At 48.6% G+C, this 23,665-nt stretch overlaps 1 protein-coding gene across 1 annotated transcript in view; it reads right to left on the reverse strand.

Annotated features, from left to right (window-relative positions):
- Nucleotides 1–23,665, reverse strand: part of GRIK4 (glutamate ionotropic receptor kainate type subunit 4) — a 502,860-nt gene that overhangs the window by 24,258 nt on the left and 454,937 nt on the right. The window contains 4 exon segments of the mRNA XM_027563462.1: nucleotides 3,222–3,447; nucleotides 4,940–5,105; nucleotides 8,784–8,957; nucleotides 12,916–13,025. Of these exon segments, the coding sequence (XP_027419263.1) occupies nucleotides 3,222–3,447; nucleotides 4,940–5,105; nucleotides 8,784–8,957; nucleotides 12,916–13,025 (676 nt within the window).

A 23,665-nucleotide genomic window follows, 5' to 3' on the forward strand; every position in this document is an offset into this window, starting at 1 on the left:
TAACAAGCTCCAAGGTAGTGCCCTGCCATTGGGCCATGGACTGCCCTTTGACAAGTAAGGAATCAGATCAGTTCCCAGATCTCTTAGGACTCTAACAGCCCATGATTCCATAGATAGAAACTTCCCTGCTATAGATACAACTATGCTTGGGCATTCAAACCCCAAGCCTGCAGCACTGAACGCAAATTGGGTGAATGTCAACAGCACCTCACCTATAGCAGGTACTTAACACACATCTGAAGTGAATGGCTACTTGAACTAACAGATGGTGTTAGATGGTGAGACTAATGAACATTCCAGGCTTAGAAACAAGTATCCACCCGACAAGGCATTTCGAGCAGTTTTCAAGGCATCTTCAGCCCAATGTCTATAGCACACCAAGGGCCCCAGCAAAGGCTTATTCTGCTTACTCCATGTTTGCCTACTTAGCTCCTAAACTACCTACCCATCTCATTCCTTGTTCTGTTTCCCTTAATCTTCCTGGGTCCAGTCACATTGCTTATTTGTTTACGCCCTTTCCTCTCACTTAAGAAGGACACACGTGCTTGTCTTTAGGACCTAAATTCTGTCTTATCAAGTCGACTCTGCAATGCTCTTCCCAGCCTGATCTGAGAGCCCGAGCTAGCTCATAGTTCACCCTCCCCATCTATCCTGTTCTGTCGAGCTGGGTACCCTTATGTCAACACGATCTGGGAGGCGAAACGCTAGATTTGAGACAGGCACCCTAGGCTCGAGCCCAGTTTCTCTCTCCACCTATTCTGTGACCTTGGACAAGTAACTTATCAACCCTGAATCTCAGTTCTTCCTCTAGGATGGGAAGGACCACATCTACCTTGCAGGTGGAATAAGATTAAAGTAACACAAGCGGAAACAGCATCACTTCAGACACAGGACCAATGCATTTCCCTCCCCTTTTCGTTGGTTACCGATGAGAATTTCTAGTCAGTCAGCTTCATGTCAACTCTCTATAGGTTTTTCCTCTGTGAACACTCTTGAAACACCTGACATTTCAGTTAAATATGTTAAATTGCTAGAGTATTATCAAGGTGAACCTTAGGTTCATTTTGCAGTTCACTCCACCATCTTGAAACAAAATGTCAACCTTTAAATTTCTCAAAGGGGCCCACGATCTGTAATGTTAATGGACTCAATGAAATACGATGCTAAGCAGAGAGTAAGCAGGTGCCCTGAGTGAGGCTTCTGGGTTATAGAACTACCGGTGTCAGAAATCACAGGGTTCAAGAGTTGAATCGTGTTACTGCCAATGTTCCTGGGCTTGGTGTCTGAGCAGTCTTTAAGAAGTCATCTGCTTTGATCAAGTAACAGAGGGAATGATGGAAAAGATGAGGAGGGTCTAATGTTCCCCCAAACAGGCTAAGTGTGATGAGATACCATGGTGAGACCAGATGATTAGGTTTAACCTTTAAAATAACCCTTTGAGTTAGGTATTAGAAACCTGGTTTTAAAGTGAGATGGGCTTCCCTGGTGGCTCAGACGGTAAAGAATCCACCTATAGTGCGGGAGACCTGGGTTCGATCCCTAGGTCGGGAAGATCCCTTGGAGAAGGAAATGGCAGCCCACTCTAGTATTTTTGCCTGGAGAATTCCATGGACAGAGGAGCCTGGCAGGTTATAGTCCATGGGGTTGCAAAGAGTTGGACATGACTGAGCGACTTTCCCTTTAAAATGAGATAACTGAGACTCCGAGAGGTTAAATCACTTGTCCAAGGTCCTGCAGTCAGGAAGCAGGGTGCATTTCCAGATCTGCCTGCCTCAAAGCCATGCTCTTCACAAGACACTGGTATAAGTAAGCCCCATAATTTATAGAGTTCTGAGTTATGTAATTATCCAGAGAAGGGGTGTAACACTACTATATATAAAATAGATAACCAGCAAGGACCTACTGTATAGCACATGGAACTCTACTCAATATTTTTTAATAACCTATAAAGGGAGAGAGTCTGAAAAATATATATATGTCTACTGAACGACTCTGCTATACACCTGAAACTAACACATCACTGTAAATCAACTATACTTAGAAGAAAAGAGAGAGAGGAAGAATTGTGCAAGATCATAGCAAAGATGCATGTACTATATATCAATTTCCCCACATGATCTGATTTCTTCCATTCCTGCTTCTTTCCCTGCTGCCTGGCACAGGACAACCTTGTCTGAAGTCATGAGTGCCACACGACTCTCCATGGTGTTGGGGGAAGGGTATGTGTCTGAAACACTTGGGGAACATTTCCAGACCTCTGCCACAACCATGGTGAGCAGTTAACATGCTCCCCCTCACCTTCTGGTGAAGGAGTCATCGGCGAGGGAAGGCCTAAAGCAGGCATTGCCTTTAGAAGGCATAGCTGGGATACTTTTCTGGAAGCCAAGCTTCTCTAGCCTCATCAGAGCTACATCAGAGCACTCCCGCTCACTCTCAGCTATCTACGCTGACTCAGAGTAGACGGATCCACGAGAGCCACAGATGATTTGAAAGCCATCTCCTCCAATCACATCAGTCCACTTTCATATTACACCTTTCCCCGAGGACACTAATAGCAAAATTAATTCACTTGAGTCCTACCATCGCCCTTCCACCACTCGTAGAGATGTCAGCCGGCAGAGAAACGATCTAAGAGCAGGAAGCGGAAGGGGAGAGAACAACAGGCCTAAAGAATCCACCAGGGGCATCTGAGTGCCCTTTAGTAATCACGCAATTAATAACTAACAAGGGCTTCCCTGGTGGCTCAGTGGCAAAGAATCCATCTGCCAATGCAGGAGACACAGGTTCTACCCCTGATCTGGCAAGATCCCACTTGTCGCAACTACTGGAGCCTGTGTGCCCTGGAGTTTGTGCTTCACGACAAGAGAAGCCATCGCAATGAGAAGCCCATGCAACGCAGAGAGTAGCTCCTGCTTGCTGCAACTACAGAAAAGCCTCAGCAGCACTGAAGACCCAGTGCACCCAAAAATAAATAAACAAAATTATAAAAAATCTAATCAATTAACCCTTCAGTAACTAAAGACTGAGAACTGATCCCTGATGACGTGAAGTATGAGGGTTTGCTTTTAAAAAAAAACAACCTTGAGAATGCCTGCCTCAAGTCACTGAGAAATTGGTTCTAGAAACAGGGGCTGTTGGCGTGAAGGCTGCCTTCAGTGGTCTGAGCTGCCCTGAGCCTGCCTGGGTGAGCTACCCGAAGAGGCTGATCCTCTCCTGCATACCGACTGGCATGCCAATCCCATAGCCCTTGGTGTCCAGCAGGCCCCCAATCTGAGTGAGGTTGCAGTTTCGCTGCCGATAGTACTCATTCATGGTGGACTCCAGAAGGAAGGCGTAGTTGGAATTCAACACCCTGGCGATCCCCTCCTCCGTGCTCTTCACAAACACACTCGGCTGCTTGGAATACATGTAATTCCACATGCGCTGGTAGGTCTGATAGCGGGAATTCTGGGAAAAAGAACACAAGGAAGCAGGTTGAGGGTAGCGAAAGCAGACAGTGGTCTGCAAAGGGAGAGCATCCAAGTGGTCCCCCAAATCCCGGTCCTTCCGCTACTCAGTCCCCTCCTTGCATTCAAGAATCTGTTCCCTTTCATCTCTCAGCTGCCGCTGCTCAATGGCGGAGGAGAGGGTTGTGATTCTGATACCTTTTACAGAAAGACAGCCCCTGGAGAAGGGAATGGCAGCCCATTCCAGTATTCTTGCCTGAAGAATCCCATGGACAGAGGAGCCTGCTACAGTCCATGGGGTCGCAAAGAGTTGGACACGACTGAGCGACTAAACATGCACACGCACAGAGAAAGACGGAGAAGGAACAGGATCTGAAGGTGCTGCAAACTCCGCCTACTGGCTGGATCACTGCATCTGCCTCATCCACCCTCAAGGGGTCTTCCATTGCCAACCTCCACACGCTGATCAAAGTGAGTATGGGTATTCTGGCTGTACCCTCCACTGTCCTTCTGGGAGGCAGCGAGCTCAGATTCATTCTGGACTTCTAAGAGACATCATCCAAGGACGAATGCCAGCCCTTTTCTATCAACTCTGAACCAGTCCATCATCACATATCCAATGCTGGCTTCTCAGGTACAAATAAGAAGGAGACAGAGATTTCTGGGGGATTATCCAGACCCTATGTTTGCATGATGCCTTCATGGTCCCTGTGCTAGCAGCTCTGAGACGTGTACGGAAAACAGAAAACTGAAGGCCTTGGACCTGTTGTATGTGAAAATGAACTTCTTGGGTCATAGGCTGCTTAGACAATCACAGACTCCAGGGAAATCTGCTTCCCTAGAGATCCTGAAGCCAACACAAACTATTTCTGTGTCTAGCCCAGCTCTGGTTGGCCAGCTAACATGCATTGTGGCAGGATCCGCTCCTGAGCCTTGCAAGGGAAACTCAGAGAAGCCAAAACAGTCCCCATCTGAGATCTATATAGTCTAGGATCAGTGAAACCAGTTCAGCTTAAAAAAGTTCCTTACACTTCATTCATTAGTGTATTACTCCAATCTTGCTTTGTCTAAGTACTACTAATAAAATTTACCCTACAAAAATTTTTTAAAGCATGCATTAGCCTCATCCTATGCAGTAATATAAGTAAAAGTATAGGTTAGCTTCACCACATATTTTTTTCTAATGCTTATTAAAATAAATATGAAACTATTGCAATTAAAAATCATTTCGATCACTAAAATCATCTTAAGCAGCACTAATCCTTCATGATCAACACTCAGGGACAAGGCTGGCATTAACCCAATGCTCTGGGGACCTGGTTCCAGGGATATTTTGGGGAGCAAGGGGGGAAAATGAGCCCCATGAGGACCTCCAAACTAGGGGTTCAAAAGGGAGGATGAGATGAGGAGAGATGTTTTTATCTCCAGCAGACAAATATCTCAACTTTATCCTGCCCAACTCCCGATGCTGGTGAGCAACCATATGGGTTTACTTGGAAGAAGGTCATGCTGGAGCCTCCGTGAATCGTGCCATACTCAATGGCAGTCTGGTCAGCCAGGTCATCCACTGACTCAATGGGCACATCCATGCGCTGCACGGTCAGGAAGGCTGCCAGGTTGGCCGTGTAGGATGAGATGATGATCAGCGTGAATGCCCACCTATGCAGGAAAAGACCAGGAAGTCATCATTGCCCAGGTGCCCCCAGGAGTCTTAGCCCCCATCCCCAGTCCTGCTGTGACATGGGAGAGGGCAGGTGACCCTCTTCTTCTGAAAGAGCCCTCAGCTTAGTGGGGGAAGAGAAAGGAGGCAGGGCATATGATATTAACAGAAATGAACAGTGCTTGGGAGGGTTGCCTCGAAGAAGACCATGGCTCTCTTTCTCTTATTTCCTAAAGGAGGTGATTATTGGGTTACTACTCAAAAGAAGTGTGTCTGTGAACATGAAACAGCTTGAGAGACAGTGAGCAAAGAGCTATTGAATGAGCTAAGGGTGTCAGCTCTGGGGGCTCTCTTCAGAGCTACAGCCGGGACACTTCCCCCACCTCATGATGCAGCTGACCTTCAGAGGAGCATTGTCATGTACTGAGCACCCACGGAGAGCCACACCCTCCAGCTCCTGTGCTCCCTACAACTCAGGGAAGTGAAATTCTTATTGTGACTTTACAGAAGAGGAAACCGAGGCTGAGAGAAGCAAAGTCACATGGCCAAGTAACACACGGAGAAATTCATATTCTAAAACCAGTTCCACAAATCGTCAGAGTGGGAGCTCTTCAAGACAAACTGATGACAAGCACCTTTGAGCCGCTGAGAAGTTGGAATTAGAAAACACTCTTACAAAGGTCATGCTATTTCAAAACGGAAGGTTGTTTCATTGGGTAGATGGAACTCATTTAAAATTAGAATAGCTCTGCAGCTCAGGCAGCACACACGCTAAAGTCATTAAAACCAGTTTGTTCACTTAAGTAGGTTAAACAGGACTTCTACCATCTGGTCAGCAGTATGGATCTGCTTTCTAATCCATTTGTTTATAGGGGTTCAAAGATATATGTAAGCATAACTGAGGCTGGCGAATTGCCAAATTCTGAATCAGTGGAGTCTGAATTAATGAGGCTTCAATTCATTACGAAGTCATTGCCAATGAAGGCACGGTGTTTGCCACGGGCTGCGGCAGGGCAGCTTGCAGGTGGGTTTGCAAGAGCAGGAAGTCCCCTTACTCCCTTGGCCTGTGCGCTTTCTTCCAGGAGTGAAAGGACAGGTGCACCCATCAACTTGACGGGCACATCCACAAGCCAGCCCACCAGATCCATGCCCCAGACCACCAGTAAGAGACCTGGTATTAGTTCTGGCTTTGTCTAATTCCACCTGTGAGACCTTGGGGGAAAGCTACACAATACCTCTGAGGTCGTTTGCTTGACTAATAAATGGGGGATAATAATGCCTGCTTTGTGTTTCCCAGGTGGGACAGTGGTAAAGAATCCACCTGCCAGTGCAGGAGATGCAAGATACTCAGGTTTGATCCCTGGGTCAAGAAGATCCCCTGGAGGAGGAAATGGCAACCCACTTCAGTATTCTTGCCTGGCAGGCCACGGTCCATGGGGTCGCAGAGAGTTGGACACAACTTAGCAACTGAACACCCTAATAATGCCTGGTTTACCTGTCTTGGATCAGATCAGATAACATGTCGTTAGTGACTAATTATCTGTAAAGGATGAGATGAGCATGAGATACAGAGACAAGTAGAGACAGTCCCATTTCATCACAAGGGGGATGAAAATCATTTGTCTACCTTCCCTACTGGTGACCTGTAAGTGCCAGGAGTCCCTCCATCCTCAAATTGGCTTTCCTGCTCCTGCCAGAGTTCTTACACCCTCTTGGAAGTTGTTTCTCATGAGCCTCCCCCAGAAGAGGCTGGGGGTGGTGGTGAGTGCTCCCCAGGTGGAGGTGAGCATCCGGAAGTTGCTCTGATCCACTGTTGTGGGTTAATGAGCCCTGGGTGTGGACATGACCTCAGAGCTGGCTGGGGAGGTTCCCTCAACCACACAGCTACACTCTGGCATCTGTTCCACCCTGGACAGCCATGTGGCTGTTTATGCCACTGGTCACAGGGGACAGTTCCAAGAGCCTAAGGAGCTCACTGGAAGCCCATCACCTCTGCTGAGAAAGCAAATCACACCCAAGCTCCCTCCAGAGGGGTCAACAGAGCCTTGCTCCTGTGCCAAACGGGCATTTTATTGTGAAGCTGGCATTCTTGTTAGAGACATGGTATTTTCTGTCACTTGCTCTGGATGAGGATGCCATGGTAGGTCATAAAGGCCGGGTCCTCTGACCTCCCACTCTCCAAGGAGCCAACAAACCGAGGCTGTGATTTCATAACCAAGAGCTCCAAGAGGCAGACGGGCACACCAACACACCTGGGTCAGGCTGGGGAGGGCCAAGCCTCCCTCCCACACACGCTCTGGAGCAGGGTAACCGAGCCACCTGGGGCCAGCTATTTAAAGCCCTCCTGAGCCAGTGGGCTGAGTCAACAGCCTGCAGGACAGGTGGTCCCCTCGGCACCAGGGCAGATGTCCTCTAGGGGAGGGAATTCCTGGAGGTGTGAGCTGACAGGTTAAGGGAGCAGGCAATGGAGCCCCACTTGGCGCCACATGGTAACATGCCCCTTTGGATGGAAAAGCCCAGGTAGAAAGGGATCAAAATCTGCAGCTGACATCTCATCTCCGGGTCTCTGCCCAGATTTCCTGGATTTTTTAGAGGGTTCTGCAACTGAGCCTGCCGAGGTCTCCTTTCTGCCGGGGAACGTGAGGCCGGGCTCCCCATGGTGATACACTCAGTGACTCCTGCGCTGGCTGTGATCATGGATGAGCATCCTGCCCCAGTGATTTAAATCCCACTGTATTTGTCACTTATCAGTCCTGCCCGTGTTTCCACCTGCTAGGATCAGCCCCAGTCCAGTGACTCCCAGGTAACAGTCCAGATGCTCCACCATGCCCAGCATCCTCATCCCTTCCCCTTTCCTCCAGCTTACACAGGCTGAGAAGGAGGGGAGAGAATGAAGGCTGTAAGCCCTAAAAGCTGTGACACCAAACCCGACGGTGGGCTTTTAAGTGAGGACGGAGAACTTGCCTCTCAAGGCTACATCGATATTTCATTCCCCCCAAATGAATGATCTAATAGCAGTGGTCAGTTCAAACATTCATGTGGCACTTCCAAATTTTCAGGGAGCTTCCCCGCACCTTGAATCATTTCACCCCCTTCCTTTTGCCCTGCCTGATCCAAGAGGAGAAGGAGCTGGCCAACGGCCCTGTGGACCCTGCTGTCAACTTAGACCCTGAGGTCCCATCCAACTCTGAGCCACTAAGAGCTTGCATTTTTCTACACCTGCTGAGGAGGACACGTCTGGCAGGCCCAGAGGCAGGAGCAGAGGGACAGAGCTCCAGAAAGCTGCTGGAGGAGAGTGATGTGACTTGGGGTTGGTGGGGGGAGGGCCAGGACTTCCTGCTACACCCTGTGCACATTTGCACAAATTTGCACATGACTTCTCAGGCCCTGCCTCTCAAATGCCGGTCATTCTCAGGTCAGGACGGTATAACTGCCTTGCCTGGGCTTTCAAGGCATTTTCTCATCGGGCCTCCTTTTGTGCCTCGGCTCCCTCCGCATCTCCAAGGCGGGGGAAGGGGGAAGGAGAGAAGATGGCACAAAGAACACCCCCCACTGCACCTTCCCCCCACCCCACCCCACCGGCCCTCTGAGCTGGCAGAGACTGTCCGAGGGTGGAACTGAGGTTCCTGCCTGCGAGAAGCCAGATCAGGGCTCATCTGAGGACCCCAGGATCTTACCAGACGCCACTGACGCAGCGGGTGGATAAGGCGCGCGGGGCGATGGTAGAGCCCTGCTGCATGAAGCCCCCGACGGGAAACCAGAGGCTGTTGCCCAGGGAGTACTGATTCACAAGGAGGTTGCACCGGCCCTGGGCACACGGGTGGGGGCTGTACCACTCGTAGGGGGTCAGTCTGTGGGAGAAAGGAACACACATCAGCGCCGTGGAGGGTGGGCATGAAGAAGGGGTGCTGGGGGGGTGGGGGTGCTCTTCTTTCTGGCCTGACCCCTGGACCTTGGTAGCTGCCTGTGGCCTTGGGCAAGCCAGCTCCCTTCTGTTGGACTATGTTGGCAGTTTTGGAACTTTCTTTAATCAAAGAAACATCTTAATTTTTTCAAAATAAATCAAGTTACGGGGGTGGATGGCTGGGAATTGCTTGTTCTGTCTTTTTTGCTCCCCCGAAGTGACCACAGAGAGAACCCTAAGGCCCCAAAGAGCCGTGGATTGAAAACTCTCAAGCCAGAGTGGAAATTCTCAAAATGTAACTGACATCAGAATCACCAAGAAGGCTTGTGAAAACACAGATCGCTGGGCCCCAGCCCTGAAGTGTCTGATTTGCTAAGTCTGGGTGAGGCCTACGAATCTGCAGGTTCCTGGGAGAAGGGGATGCCACTGGTCCAGGGACAACACTTTGCAAACCACTGGCCCCAGTGGTTCCCTCCAGCCCTGGTTCTCAACCCTGTCTGTGTTTCAGACTCACCCAGGAGCTTTTTAAAAAATCCCAACACCTGGATTCCATGCCCAGAGGTTCTGATTTCATTTGTCCAGATACGGCCTGGGCCTCAGCATGTCTCAGGGCTCCCTGGATGAGTGCAATGGGCACATAGGGTTGACAAGGCACACAGGCTTCTTCAACTGTCCCTCGCAGCCTCACGCTGGCCTCTCTCCCAGCGGTACCTCTGATGTCTCTGATGCCCTAACTTCCTGCCCACCAGACACATGCCCTCCCTCTTCCCCAGCCTGCCTCCCACACAAAGCCTTCCAGCTCTGATGTGGGAGACGCATCTGGACATACGCCAAGAAGGGCAGGTCTGCGTGTTCACGCGATGTCATCGTCTTCCCCGGCCCTCCTGTCCCTTCGCTCAGCCTAGGCTGCAGGTGCTATGCTGAGGGGCTGGTTTGCATTTCCTTCGCTGCTGCTTGTTCCTGATTACAAGGCCAGTGTGCCATCTCTGGCCCCTGCCCCCATACATCCTCCTTCCTTCCTTCCAGGGGCTGTGGGGTTGGATCGTACCCGTGTGGCTTCACCCCAGTGGTTCCCAAGCCTACGGGTGGTTAGATGTGAGCTTCAGAACTACAGATTCCCGGGGCCTCGTCCCTAGAGATTCTGAGATGATCTGACTTAGACATTCAAGTTTTTTTTAAAGCTCCCTGAATGACTCTGATATCAGCTGGCCTGGGAATGGCTGTCATAGAGCAGTGGTTTTCAAACATCTTTTCCCCTTTAAAATCTTACCCAGAAGTACAATATATGAGAGAGAAAAGTGGAGCTGGTCTGAATGAAGACGAGCTGAGGCCGCAGAGCTCTGTGTGCCTAGCCTCTTCACCGCCCCTCCATGTGTCCGCATCTACCAGGAGCCTCCACGTCCCCGGGAACCCAGTTTGAAAGCTATTGCCTGGGCCAGATTACCCTACCCTCAGATATTACTTATATAGGATATTATATGTATTTTGCTGTTGTTCAGTTGCTAAGGCCATGTTGGACTGGAGCACGCCAGGCTCCTCTGTCCTTCACTGTCTCCTGGAGTTTGCTCAAATTCATGTCCATTGAATCAGTGATGCCATCCAACCAACTCATCTTCTGTTGTCCCCTTCTCCTCCAGCCTTCAATCTTGCCCAGCATCAGGGTCTTTTCCAACGAACTAGCTCTTCGTATCAAGTGACCTGTATGTGTGTGTGTGTGTGTGTGTGTGTGTATACATATTGTATGATATATATGATGTATGATCAGACCTCTAGTACCATTTTTTGGCTAATCTTTTTGTTAATTCTGGATCCTGGGGGGGCAGTGTGTGTGTGAATGTGGATGGCAGGAGAGAGGGGCTGTTTAAGCCCCCAGGGCTGATCGAAAAGTTTTAGGCTGTGGCAGGCAGGGTGAAGCGGTCTTGTGTGTGTGTGCGTGTGTATGTATGTATCTGATAGCCACGCCCTAATACCACTTCCAGGCCCTCAAGGCCACCTGAGAACCATGACTTTCTACACACAGGGGCTCAATCAAAGGGAACAAGAGAGAATTCCGGGGCAGCGGAGCCGAGACTCAGGCAGACAGCTTCCTGTGAGCAGCCGCAGACAGCCCAGCGAAGTGCAGAGGGGACGTGTCAGATGGTGTGCCAGCTCCCGCGCCTTGCCAGTCGACACTGACAACAGATACTTGACAGTGGTCATGGCTACAGGCCCAAGCGGGGTAGGTGGCACCCAAGTGGCACATGCAGCACCCTGTGATGATGACCAGGTTGTAAGCAAGGCCTTCCCCCTTCGGCTGGATCTCAGGGGTCGGGAATGACTTCCTGAACCTGGCTTTGATCTCCACTGGAAGAGGGATGGACTGGGTGATGCCATGCCTCTTGGGCAGGCTGGGAACTGCCCTAGGGGTTCGTACTCCGAAGATCCTTGGGGCTCCATTTTCATTTTTTAAAATTTATTTTTAACTGGGGGGAAATTGCTTTACAATGTTGTGTTGGTTCCTGGTGTGTGTGTGTGTGTGTGTGTGTGTGTGTGTGTGTTAGTTGGTTGTGCTTTGAGAGCCCACCGACGTAGCCCACCAAGCTTCTCTGTCCATGGGATTCTCCAGGCAAGAATACTGGAGTTGGTAGCTATTTCCTTTTCCAGGGGATCTTCCCGACCCAGGGATCGGACCTGGGTCTCCTGCATTGCAAATGGAGGATTCTTTACCATCTGAGCCACCAGGGAAGCCTGGTCTCCTCTGTACAACGATGCAAATCACCCATAATTATACACGCATCACCTCCCTCCTGGGAGTTCCATCTTCTAGCTGGAGGGAGCACAGACTACCCTTGAGCAATGAATAGACATGCTTCTGGGGAAGACCCCACCCCATAGAGGTGGACCGTTCACTACAGAATAGGCCAGCGCTGCCCCTGTAGCCCCGAGGCAGAGGAGAGCAGACGGCTGGACCAGAGCCACTGTCGGCCCCCTAGACTCTTACTCTGAGTGGGTCTTGGCTCCTCTGAGGTGATCAGCTGAGCTCTGAGCAGGAAGCAGGGATCTGCATGAATGACCCTGAACCACGGGAGCTGGCTCTGCCTCCGGATAGTAAGTGGGCTCTCCTGAAGCCCAACTTAGCCTTAGAGAGAAATGACCCTCTCTGCGCATCCTCCTGGGATGCTCCTTGGCTTCTTCCTGGGCTCAGGGACACTCTCTCGTGTCCAGGGAGATGGGGGGCGGGTTTCTTCTCCTCCCCGACCCCCAATCTGGACCATGTGTCTCAACTCAGAGCTGCTTGCCAATGCTGCTCTCCATCCTGCCCTGCTGCTGCCAGCCGCCCTACACGGTCTCCATTCAACAAGGCAGCTGTGTTTTTACAGACAGACCCGGGCTGGGGAAGGGCCAGGTCCTCTGCAGAGGAGGCCGTCTCCCTTGCCTGTGTCACCGAGGCTGCCGGTTCCCTACTCCGGATTTGCAGGCTCTGTTTCCTGTCACTCAACACTTTGTGGCAGGTCCTGGCGAGGACAGATGCCAGGGCAGCCAAAGGCAGAGCACTTAATCAGAGTAGTCTTCCCACCACCTTCCTCCCCTACTCTTCTCTCCCAAGGCAGGGGGCTGGAGACTGGGGAATGAGAGGGGTAAGAGGCAAGGGGCACAAATTCGGACAAGCTCGCCTGTCTGTGTTGTGCATATCAGGGGACGGGTATGTAGATAGATGGACGGGCAATGCCCGGCTGACAGCAGGGCCGAGTGGCTCGGGTCCTGAGCCCGTTTCCCATTCCTCTGGTTTGGCACCATGGTCTTGGTCTGGTTTGGCGGATGGTCTTCTTCATCCGCCCCCTCCTGCTCCCCACCCCCGCCCGTGCAGTTCCCAGAGGTGGACACGAGGTGGCGGTGTGAGGACAGGGAAGGGGAGAAGCCAGTACCGAGCCACGAGGAAGAGGACGCAGCTGACGGCCAGATAGGCTAGAAGCATGAAGAGCCAGACACCCGGAGAAAATGGGTCCAGGAAGGAGAAATAGCCGGGTCTGCGTCCCTGGAAATGGAGACAGAAACGAGATTCATGTATGCATTCAGTCAGCACAGCCCTTGGGCAGGGGAGGGCAGAGGGGTTGGTGAGCTGGGAATGGGCCCAGATTGCACTGCCTTGGGTTATGGGTGATTGATTTAAATGACACAGGGGCTGAAGGTGTAGAGGGGTCTGCTCTGAAACATCTACGCAGCCCTTAACTCAGTAGATGAAACTAAAGAACGGCTTAAGGCTTCATCACTTCCTAGGATGAAGGGGGCTCTGTGCTGGGCAATAGAACAGCCCTCAGTGTCCCTTATATGTGTCCCCACGTCCTCCAGGGGCAGCGTGGATGGGCTCTGAAGCACCTTAGAGCTGTTGATGTCCGAGGGCATGTAGCCCCCTCTGCCACTCATGTCTTTCTTACAAGGATGCTAATTTGATAGGCATCCTTGGTTTTTGGTTTGCAGGGTGATCTCACATACATGTTAACATCTTCTCATGTAAATCTCAAACTGGGTGCTGTGAAGAACCCAGATTCCTATTTTCATTGTATTCAGAAAGAAATCAAAGCCCTAAGGCATTCAAGAGATGTGTCCAAGGTTAGACAGCTCATCAGTGGAAGAACTGGGACTCAAATGCATGCTTGCTGACACAAAGCCCAGGGCATCTGATGCAGCCCACGATACTGCGGGAAAACATCATTGTTCCTAGGCCAGGCAGAGTCATGGGAGCCAAAGGATGGAGCCAAGAACCAGCCAGAAAGCTGGGAACCACACTCTGGCGGGGGGGGGGCATTTTCTGCAGGAAAGTGAGATGGGATGAGAAGGAAGGAATTTCAGAATCTGCTCCTGGTCTTTAGCAGTGTGGTCTCAGGCAAGTGCACACCCCTCTCCAGACTCTACTGGAGCTGATCTAGATCAAAGGTGATACCGTGGTGACCTGCAGCCCACAGACCACTTGTTTGTTGACTTATAGTGTTTACTCATTTTGATAAGCTGTCAACATTAAGTGACTAGGACGTTTCACAGAAAAATCCAGATTTCTGGCTTTAAAAATGGATGATCTGGCCACATTGGGCCTAATTCTCAACCAGCTGGAGCTGAGTGGTAGCTGTTCACTCAAGACAGGGTCCCACTCTACAGCTCCCACTGCTGCCCTGGTCTTGAACCAGGCTGCTTCTTCCACTTACTATGAAACCACTGGAACAGATGCTCCCTAAAGACCATTCTAAATAAAAAATGATATGACTTTATGATTCCAGGAATCTAGGAGGTCCATGGATAGGATAGAAAACCAGTATTAAGCTCAGGAGTGCTATGAACAGGTAAACTTTCAAGTTCAAGGACATATCGGTCATGGCACAACCTGCTGTCAATATCAAGGTATGTCATTTTGTACTGGGATTCCCAGAGACACCAAGGGGAGCTATCTATGCCAACACTGAGCTGATCTCAATCAGCTTTCTGGGCTTTTGTTATCCAAGGACAGCCAGACCATGAGATAATGCTGAGAAACTGCAGGTAACTACAGCTGCTCCCAAGGCAGCGTCTAAAGACCAGGGGAGACAATGCTGCAAGGCCCTGTTGTATCTGCACAAACCCCAATTGTGGCTGATTTTCAACTGCTCTTCTGGTGAGTTCTCCATCCTTTCCTAGTGAGCCAATAGACAAATTCCCAAAGCACTTGGGAGTATAATTTTATTCTCCCACTGAGGACATAGTCCAGAGGGTACAGAGTGAAGTCAAAGCTTACCCTCTGCCAGTGGGGCACTGGTTCTTGGATCCTGAAGTCCTTCATCAGTGTGACAGTGACCCCTGGGGTGGTCTGTCTGAAATTGGATTTCTCTCCCAATGTGGCTTAGACCAGGGAACTGCCCTCTGATACCAACTGCAATTTCTCTGCCTCATGTGTGTTCATGTTGAGCTGCAGAGAACACTCAGGTGACTGGGAAAATAAAACAGCTTGAGGGACAAAGCCCCATGACGAGGGGAACAGCAGAGAAACAGGGAGAAGACCATTTGAATACGTACGGCCCTATCACTATGTAAATTGTCTAATGGGAAGAAGGACGCAAGACAGCAGAATTGGAGTCCCCAGTTAGTCATTTCCATGTCCATCACGGACTAACCATGCCTTCACCATCATCCTAAAAGCAGTGCAGATGCAGGAAGAGACGGACTGAGTCCAGAAGGGGATGAAGATACTCATTACATCTACACACCTGCTGCAGAAAATCACTCGTTTGGGCCACTCTTGGGGTCCTTCTATCCCCTGGAGCTTCTCTGGGCAAACGTACGTGAATTCTACACCTGTCACTCATGACTGCTTCACTCTGTGTCTCCCAACTGAGAGATATCCAGGAGAAAAAAATTCTTCCATTGTTGCTCTCTGAATCTGAAACCCCATTAGATGCTCAATGTCAGAAATCTATACCTGATTATATCACAACGAATGAAATTGAGGAAAATGACAGCACTATTTAAAGCTGCCATATTTGGTTATGGGTGATAAGAAGTGATGCACAGCCATGGGAAAAATTCCTGGAGACTTAAGTTAGAAAACACAGAGCATCACACAAACAAGGATCAAGACATAAACAGAGCTCCCCTGGAAACATATCAGTCACGTTGGCAAGGCAACATCTGATTCCACGTGTGATTGACTGACGCCAACCAGAAGAGCAAGGAATGGGCAGTCATTTGAGATGTGGGTCTGGGCTTGCACAGACTAGGCTTGGACTGAGCCCAAGCTGTTTTTATGATGCCAAAGAGAAGTATGTTACTTGCAAGGCTCTGAACGCCTCCCGTTTTTTTCTATGAGGATGCTTTCAATTGCTTCCTTCCCAACAGACATCTGAGTTACTGGTGCTGGGGGGTAGATAAGGTGTCACATGCCACTGGCATTTCTTCCTAATAACAGGTTTTCCTTAACCCAATGGATATATGGATATATGATGGTGACGCTTTTCTTCAGAAGAACTCAAAATGCTTCACTCTGTTCTTTGGATTTCAGTACTCAGTTCTCCATATTGACAGATGGAAGAAATGGGACCCAGGGAGGTTAAGTGCCGTGCTCACATCACTGGTGATGGTTTCAATTTCTCTGGTGCTCATTTGTCAAGCTGTGCCATAGGGATACCGTGCTCTCCTTCTTTCAAACGGCAGCTGTACCGCATCTTCCTCTCTGTTGTATCTTTACAATTTGCTTCAATAAACTCCCTAATTAATCCCACGCCTTCTCCCCAATGCCAACAGAATCCCAGCCTACTTGATCTCACCCCCTTAAAGTACTCTAAACATTATTTATTTATACCCATCACCATTTAAGACTCTTGAGAGTCCCTTGGACGGCAAGGAGATCAACCCAGTCAATCCTAAAGGAAATCAACCCTGAATACTCATTGGAAGGCCTGATGCTGAAGTGGAAACTCCAGTACTTTGGCTACCTGATGTGAAGAACTGACTCATTGGAAAAGACTCTGACGTTGGGAAAGATTGAAGGCAGGAGAAGGGGGTGACAGAGGATGAGATGGTTGGATAGCATCACCAATTCAATGGACATTAGTTTGAGCAAGCTCTGGGAGTTGGTGATGAACAGGGAAGCCTGGTGTGCTGCAGTCTATGAGGTCGAAAAGAATCGGACATGACTGAGTGAGTGAACGACAAGAAACCATCCTTTATGGGGACTCTGTTATTGATTTTTACATGTCTCTGTTGACTACATTTTGGGCCTGTTCCTTCTGGTGAAGACAACAACTTTGAAGGTAGATAATTGGTGATACAGAGTCTATGCCCCAAATGTCTAGGTCAGGCCAAGCCCTGTAAATGGGGCTGCAAATTAGATGGCACCAAAATGGGAACTGGTTCCTTGATTTTTGTATTGTGCTTCAGACTGACCACATCAGAGCCAGCATCACGGATGCTGTCGGATGGTGAGCGAGACGGGGCTGGTAACCAAATGACTACAATCCCTGAGTGGCGAGGCCCTTTGAATGTCAGCAGTGGAGCTGTTCACAGAGTTACAGAGTGGAACTAATCTGCTCTTGCCTGGTGAAAATTCCTCTTATCCTTAAAAAAATCCATAAACTCACTGATACTTCATTGCACATTTACTGGAAGAAATGACATTATAGTAAGAAAGTAATTGCTTGCCCAGAGTCTGGAGCCAAATGCATAAGGACATTGGGGCCACGTAGTGCAAGACAGGTAATGAATTAACATGCAGACTCTGCAGTCAGCCTGCCCAGGACTGAATCCTGGCTGTACCATATACAATTATGGGATCTTGGGCAAGTTACGTAAGCTATCTAGGTCTCCATGTCTTCTGTAACATGGGGGTGATCATAAAACCTACCTCTTGCATTGTTTTAACACACAGTAAGTGCTATGTAAGTGTTGGCTCCCGCCCCCACCCCAGTCTAATGGGCTTCCCTGGTGGCTCAGAGGTAAAGAATCCACTTGCCAATGCAGGAGACGAAGGTTCAATCCCTTGGTGGGAAAGATCCCCTGGAGGAGGGCATGGCAACCCACGCCAGTACTCTAGACTGGGAAATCCCGTGGACAGAGGAGCCTGGTGGGCTACAGTCCATGGGGTTGCAAAGAGTCGGACACGACTTAGCGACTGAACAACAACTGTCTAATGGGAGCCATGTGTGAGAGAGGTGGGGGAGATGGTGTATGACGAAAGAGGGAACTGCCTTTTATAGCCCTCCCTCATGGACAAGAAATCCAATTTTCCGTCCTGTAGTAGCACGTGCTAAAGATGCTTGGAGGGAGAATTCCATCTGGCCACATTCCCTTTCTATAACTCCTAGAGTTTTTGTGGGTTATAATACATGAATCATGAGGGCTTCCCCAGGGCTCCCCCAGGAAGTGATTAGGGTAATACCAGGCTCTCTTCTGGAAGGCTGGCTCTTAGAAGCTGGTAATTGCAAGCTTTGGAACTCAGTTCCACCTCAGCCTTCCCAAGGAAGTCAAGACAGAGTGGCTCAGATGTGCAGTGGGCTCTCCTGTGTCTGTGTGAGGGCTGTGCACCCGCATCACCATTTCCTGACACACAGACTTGGGCCATCAATGCTGCTCCTTCTCTTCCTCCAGCAGAACTCTTCCCTCTCCAGCAGAACCAATGACAAAGGCTTATCCTGTCCTCCATGTGGTCTTGCCAGTCTGTAGAACTAAATGGCCATTCATACAGAGGTTTCTTTCCACTACCAGTTGTCACCAGTGGTCAATAAAACACTCTTTAGGGCTGAAGAAACAGATAAGACAGACACAGTCTCCATGAATCCTTCTGGAAGAAGCAGAAGGAGGAGATTCTTGGTCCACCCCAGGAACCCAGGGATAACTCCCTCAGTGTGTCTGCAGTGGACTGTCTTGATATTTTGGTTTAGAATGCACTTCCCACCTCTGACTCTAAGAGGAAAAAAGAAGTAAGCAATTAATTCCTCTTCACTTAAAACACCCAGATGGGGTTGTTGCCTTTATAATCCAGATGCTGGTATATCTATTTTCACTTTGCTGATTGGAAATCTGTCACAAGAAGACCTAAGTTCTAAATCTGGTCCTGACCTTGACTTTCTGAGTGATCTTAGGTGAACCACTCTGCCTGTCTGGGTGCTGTTTCCTTCTTCCAGAAAGTGGAACACTGCAATCAACATGAAGTAGGGATGTGAGAATTACTATAGTAACATTGATAAAATCCTTCAGCTTCTTGAGAGAGAAGCACTCTATAAGTAACCAATATTAATGTGATTATACATCCAGAGAACCATACTTCCATTATATGGGCTATCAGGTTACTTAGTTTTAAGGAATAGAACTTTATTCATTTTCTATTTTCTTATAACAGAGTATTAAGCAGTATTAGAAATGATTCATTGGTTTACTAAGTATTATTCTCCATTTTCCTAAACAGTCTTTCTGAGATGAAACAGTCCTTCTTGAAAAATGACTACTACATCCAGAAAAAATGCCAGGTGTTAATTTAATGTTGACATTTATTTCTTGCTCATTTTTTAATTTAATCACTGTTTGCTCCTTTTTTTTTTTTTTACTTTTCTTTAGAGAGACAATTCTTGCCAAGGGTTAAGAAGAGAAAAAGAACAAAGCGTCAAACTTTCACATTTGTCATTCAAAGATGGAGCAGGACATCGCAGGGGAAAATAATTAACTCATATTTTCTAAACACTTATTTATTTGTTTGCCTGTTTTTAGTGGTCCTGGTTGTGGTACATGGGCACTTGCTTGGGGCATGTGGGCCTTCTTTAGCTGTGGTGAGCTGGGGCTACTCTCCATTTGTGGCCTGGAGGCTCAGTAGTTGTGGCTCATGGGCTTGGTTTCCTGAACCATGTGGGATCTTAGTTTCCAGACCAGGGATCGAGCCCATGTCTCCTGCATGGGCAGGCAGATTCTTAACTACTGGACCACCAGGGAGATCTCACCAACTCACATTTTCAAGGGAGCCTTAGATGCTCTGGCTGGTTCAGGGCACTACTTGGGATCATAGATAGTATCATCAGATTAGACAGGATCTTGAAAGATCACCTAACACATGTCCTTGACACAAGGAAATATACCTACTATACCATAAAGATAGATCATTGGAAATGTATGGACTTGGAGACTGAAAACCTGGGTTCTGTGCCACTCCCACCACTGCACCATCTTTCTTCTTTCCCCTGCACCACTGGCCATCACTGACCTCAGAATCCTTCTGTGTGAAACAAGAATTCTACTGTCTGCCTCGGGGGGTTGCTGTAGTAAACCAGAGACTGTTATGTGAAAGGGCTTCATGGATAACGAGGCGTCAGATGATGTTAGTCAACATGCAAATATCCTGGACATGCACCCAACCTCCTTGAATATATCGATGCTGAATTTTTTGAACTTGATTATCCATCTGGGGGCTCTATGTGCCAAATGTCAAACCCCAGGTTGGCTTCTGGCATGCTCTGGTGAGGCCTTGCTCCAACAGTCAGTGTGTGCTTGAGGCATACAAACTTACTTTAATATTAATCTGAGAAAAACATCATTAGGCAAATTGCTGCTGTAGAAAAATAAGAGAGAGAAAACTACATGACATACTCTAACATCAAATATGAATGTTTTTTGTTTTCTGTGCTCTTCTCCCTTCCATTCACAGATATTTGGAAGCTTATAGTATGCATCAATTCTATAAAACTCTGGACTACAAAATGCACAATTCTGTGAACTCCCCTGGACTGCAAAATGCCCTTGGGGTTATACTGCTATGTTACATACTGAACTTCTCAATAATAATCAACTAATATGCCAAGGAAATGAAGAGAGTCCTGAACTTCTGATGTTCCCAGTCACTGGATTCCCATCTGTGGAGTACAAGGGGACACTCCAGATTCTAAAGGCCTGGGCCCTCTATGTTTGACCTGGAAGCTCACCTGGCCTGGGTCAGGGTTTCTGAGACCTTCTCAGGAGGGTGCTTTGCTGTCTGTGGGATGCACAGGCATCAGGGCAGGAGGGAGTAGGGGGCTCAGGTGGCAGCTATGGCAGGCCTGACCTGTTGATGAATCTGAGCTGCCCCAACATCTGCTTTCTCTCACTTTTTGTTCTCAAGACCAACAGGGTAAAGGCCAGAAAGAAAAAGAAGAAATCAATTCGGGTCACTCATCCTGCTGCCTAGAATACTGGACCTCCTGACAGAAGCCAGGTTCCTGGGAGTCAGTGACGCTTGGCCGTGAGCCACAAAGGCAACCGGTGCTCATTGCTCACAGAATCACAAGATCCCTCACACTTCTCCTGCTTTCCTTTCTTCCTTCTATACTTTTCAAATAAATGCTGCGTGTTTAGGATGATGACATTTTCCATACCAAAAATCATCCCATAAAAATGCATAGTCTAATACCATATGATAGTGGGGCTTCCCAGGTGGCTCAGCAAAGAATCTGCCTGCCAATGCAGGAGACAGGGGCTCAATGATCCCTGCTCTAAAATGATTCCACGTGCCTCGGGGCAAATAAGCCCGTGCAACACAATTACTGAGGCTGTGTGCTGCAGCTACTGAAGCCTGAGTGCCCTAGGGCCTGTGTTCCACAAGAGAAGCCACCGCAACAGGAAGCCTGCACACGGCAGCTAGAGAGTAGCCCCTCTTACCACAGCTAGAGAAAGCCCACATGCAGCAACAAAGACCCAGCACAGCCAGAAATAAAAATAAAGAAAGTACTTTTTAAAAGCCTAAAAAATAAAAAGAAAAGAAACGCCTGCCTTCAAGGAGGATACAGGCCACTGGTATGCAGCAGTTGTTGATAGAGATGGGGAGAGCCTGAACCAAGGCAGAGTGAGCAGGAATTATCAGTATATATGCAGATTGTGTAGGACGTGAGTGGACCAAATGGACATTTGAGGAAAGACAAGCGCAGGGCGGCTCAGGTGGCTGGATGGAGATGCTGTGATGCGGAGATGCAGAGGGGAGGAGGGAGGAATATACCAAATGCAGTTTGTTTGTGTCACTGTTTTTGAGGTGCCTGTGAGATATCCATGTGGAGATGTCTCCTGTGTGCTCAGGTGCTCAGTCGTGTCTGACTCTTCATGACTCCGTAGACTGTAGCCTGTCAGGCTCCTCTGTCTACGGCATTATTCTAGCAATGATACTGGAGTGTTGTCATTTCCTCCTCCAGGGATCTTCCTGACTCAGGGACCGAACCTGTGTCTCCCGTGGCTCCCACATTGGCAGGCGGATTCTTTATCACTGAGCCACCTGGGAAGTCTGGAGATGACTTAGTAATGTATTTAAAATATGCTTCCAGAGTTCAGGAGAGCAGTCAGGGTTAGATTTATAGGTTTGGGAGCAGGTGAGATTATCCAGGCAGAGAATTGGGAGAGTGAGAATAGAAAAGGACCACAGACATTTAAGTGGCAAACAGAGAGAGAAGAATCAAGAAAAATGGTAAAGAAGGCAATAATCAGAGAGACAGGAAGCACAGCAGGAGAAAACGGTGATGTGGATGCTAGGAACAGAGAGGGGGTTTTAATAAGTAGGAGAGACTGACAATAACAAATGCCAAAGCCAGCCTCTGAGTGGCAGGGAGTAGAGGTCGAAGAGCAAAACAGTCTTCTGATTCTGATCCTGGATATGCCTGGCAGAAATAGATTATACCCCAAGGTTCTAGAGAAAGGAAAATATCCCACAACCAACTCGTGATGATCCATGTTCGAGAAAGAACCTAGATAATCTGAGATTGCTGGAAGGGCACAAATCACTTCTGATTATCTTTAGACTTGAGATATACCTGCCACCGCCTGTTATTTTGAAAGGTTCTGAAGAATTTCTAACTAGGCATTTATACCTTGTGTTAATTATTTTCACTTTTGGACACAGGTTTGATTTTCACCAGACGCTCACTTTTTTGGTAACTATCATTCACGACTCAGGTGACCTTGGATATAGAGCTAAGAGACTGGGTCATTATAAATTACATTAAATGAATCATATTTTTGCTCACAGAAAACTATCAGTTAGAGAAAATTTACAAAATAATAAACACCCAGTATCCAACTTTAATTTCATCAGCTTAACACTTATTATGTCAGAGAGAGCTTCTGTGTGTATAATAATTTTAGACTGTGGCACTCATGGTGAACTCTGCTGGGCTCCCCTTTGGTATTAGCTGTTTCTGACAACCTCTTTTGTTTCAGACTCTGCACAGTTCATCTCAGACTTGTTCTAACCAGGTCTCCCCCAGTTTAGTCAATTCAGGATTGTCCTCTCCCCAGCTCACTTTCTGATGCTTTCTAAGCATTCTGCTGCACACATGGAATGCAAGTAAATATTTGTTGAATAAATGCATAAACCGTCAGTTCTGCTGAGTGTGAGCTGTTCACGCCAGCACTCAATTTTTACTCAGCTTGGCCCCCTGTTAGAAATTAGATCTGAGCAGCTGTGTGACACCCTAGTGCCTCAGTAAAATGGCAGGGATGGGGAAGGAATGTTGATCAGACAGGGGAACTGTGTGGGTAAGGCTCTCCAGAGAGACAGAGAGAACCAGGAGGGTGTGTGTGTGTGTGTGTGTGTGTGTGCACGCGCGCGCACATGCTCAGTCATGTCTGACTCTTTGTGACCCTGTGGACTGTAGCCCACCAGGCTCCTCTCTGTCCATGGGATTTCCCAGGCAAGAATACTGGAGTGGGTTGCTATTTCCTACTCTAGGGGATCTTCCTGACTCAGGGATCAAACTTGTGTTTCTTGCTTCGCTTGCATTGGTAAGTGGATTCTTTACCAGTAGCACTACCTGAGTTATTTCAAGGAATTGGCTCCTGTGATTGTAGGAGCTGCTACTGCTAAGTCACTTCAGTCATGTCCGACTCTGTGCGACCCCATAGACGGCAGCCCACCAGGCTCCCCCATCCCTGGGATTCTCAGGCAAGGACACTGGAGTGGGTTGCCATTTCCTTCTCCAACGCATGAAAGTGGAAAGTGAAAGGGAAGTCACTCAGTAGTGTCCGACCCTCAGGGACCCCATGGACTGCAGCCTACCAGGATCCTCCATCCATGGGATTTTCCAGGCAAGATTGTAGGAGCTGGTAGGTCCCAAATCTGTAGGGCAGGCTGGAAACTCAGGATTTCTACGTGATAGCCTTGATACAGAATTCCCTTTGCTTTGGGAAACCTGCTTTTGCTCTCAAGGCCTTTCA

Source organism: Bos indicus x Bos taurus, chromosome 15 (assembly GCF_003369695.1).
Source record: "Bos indicus x Bos taurus breed Angus x Brahman F1 hybrid chromosome 15, Bos_hybrid_MaternalHap_v2.0, whole genome shotgun sequence".
Lineage (NCBI taxonomy): Eukaryota > Metazoa > Chordata > Mammalia > Artiodactyla > Bovidae > Bos > Bos indicus x Bos taurus.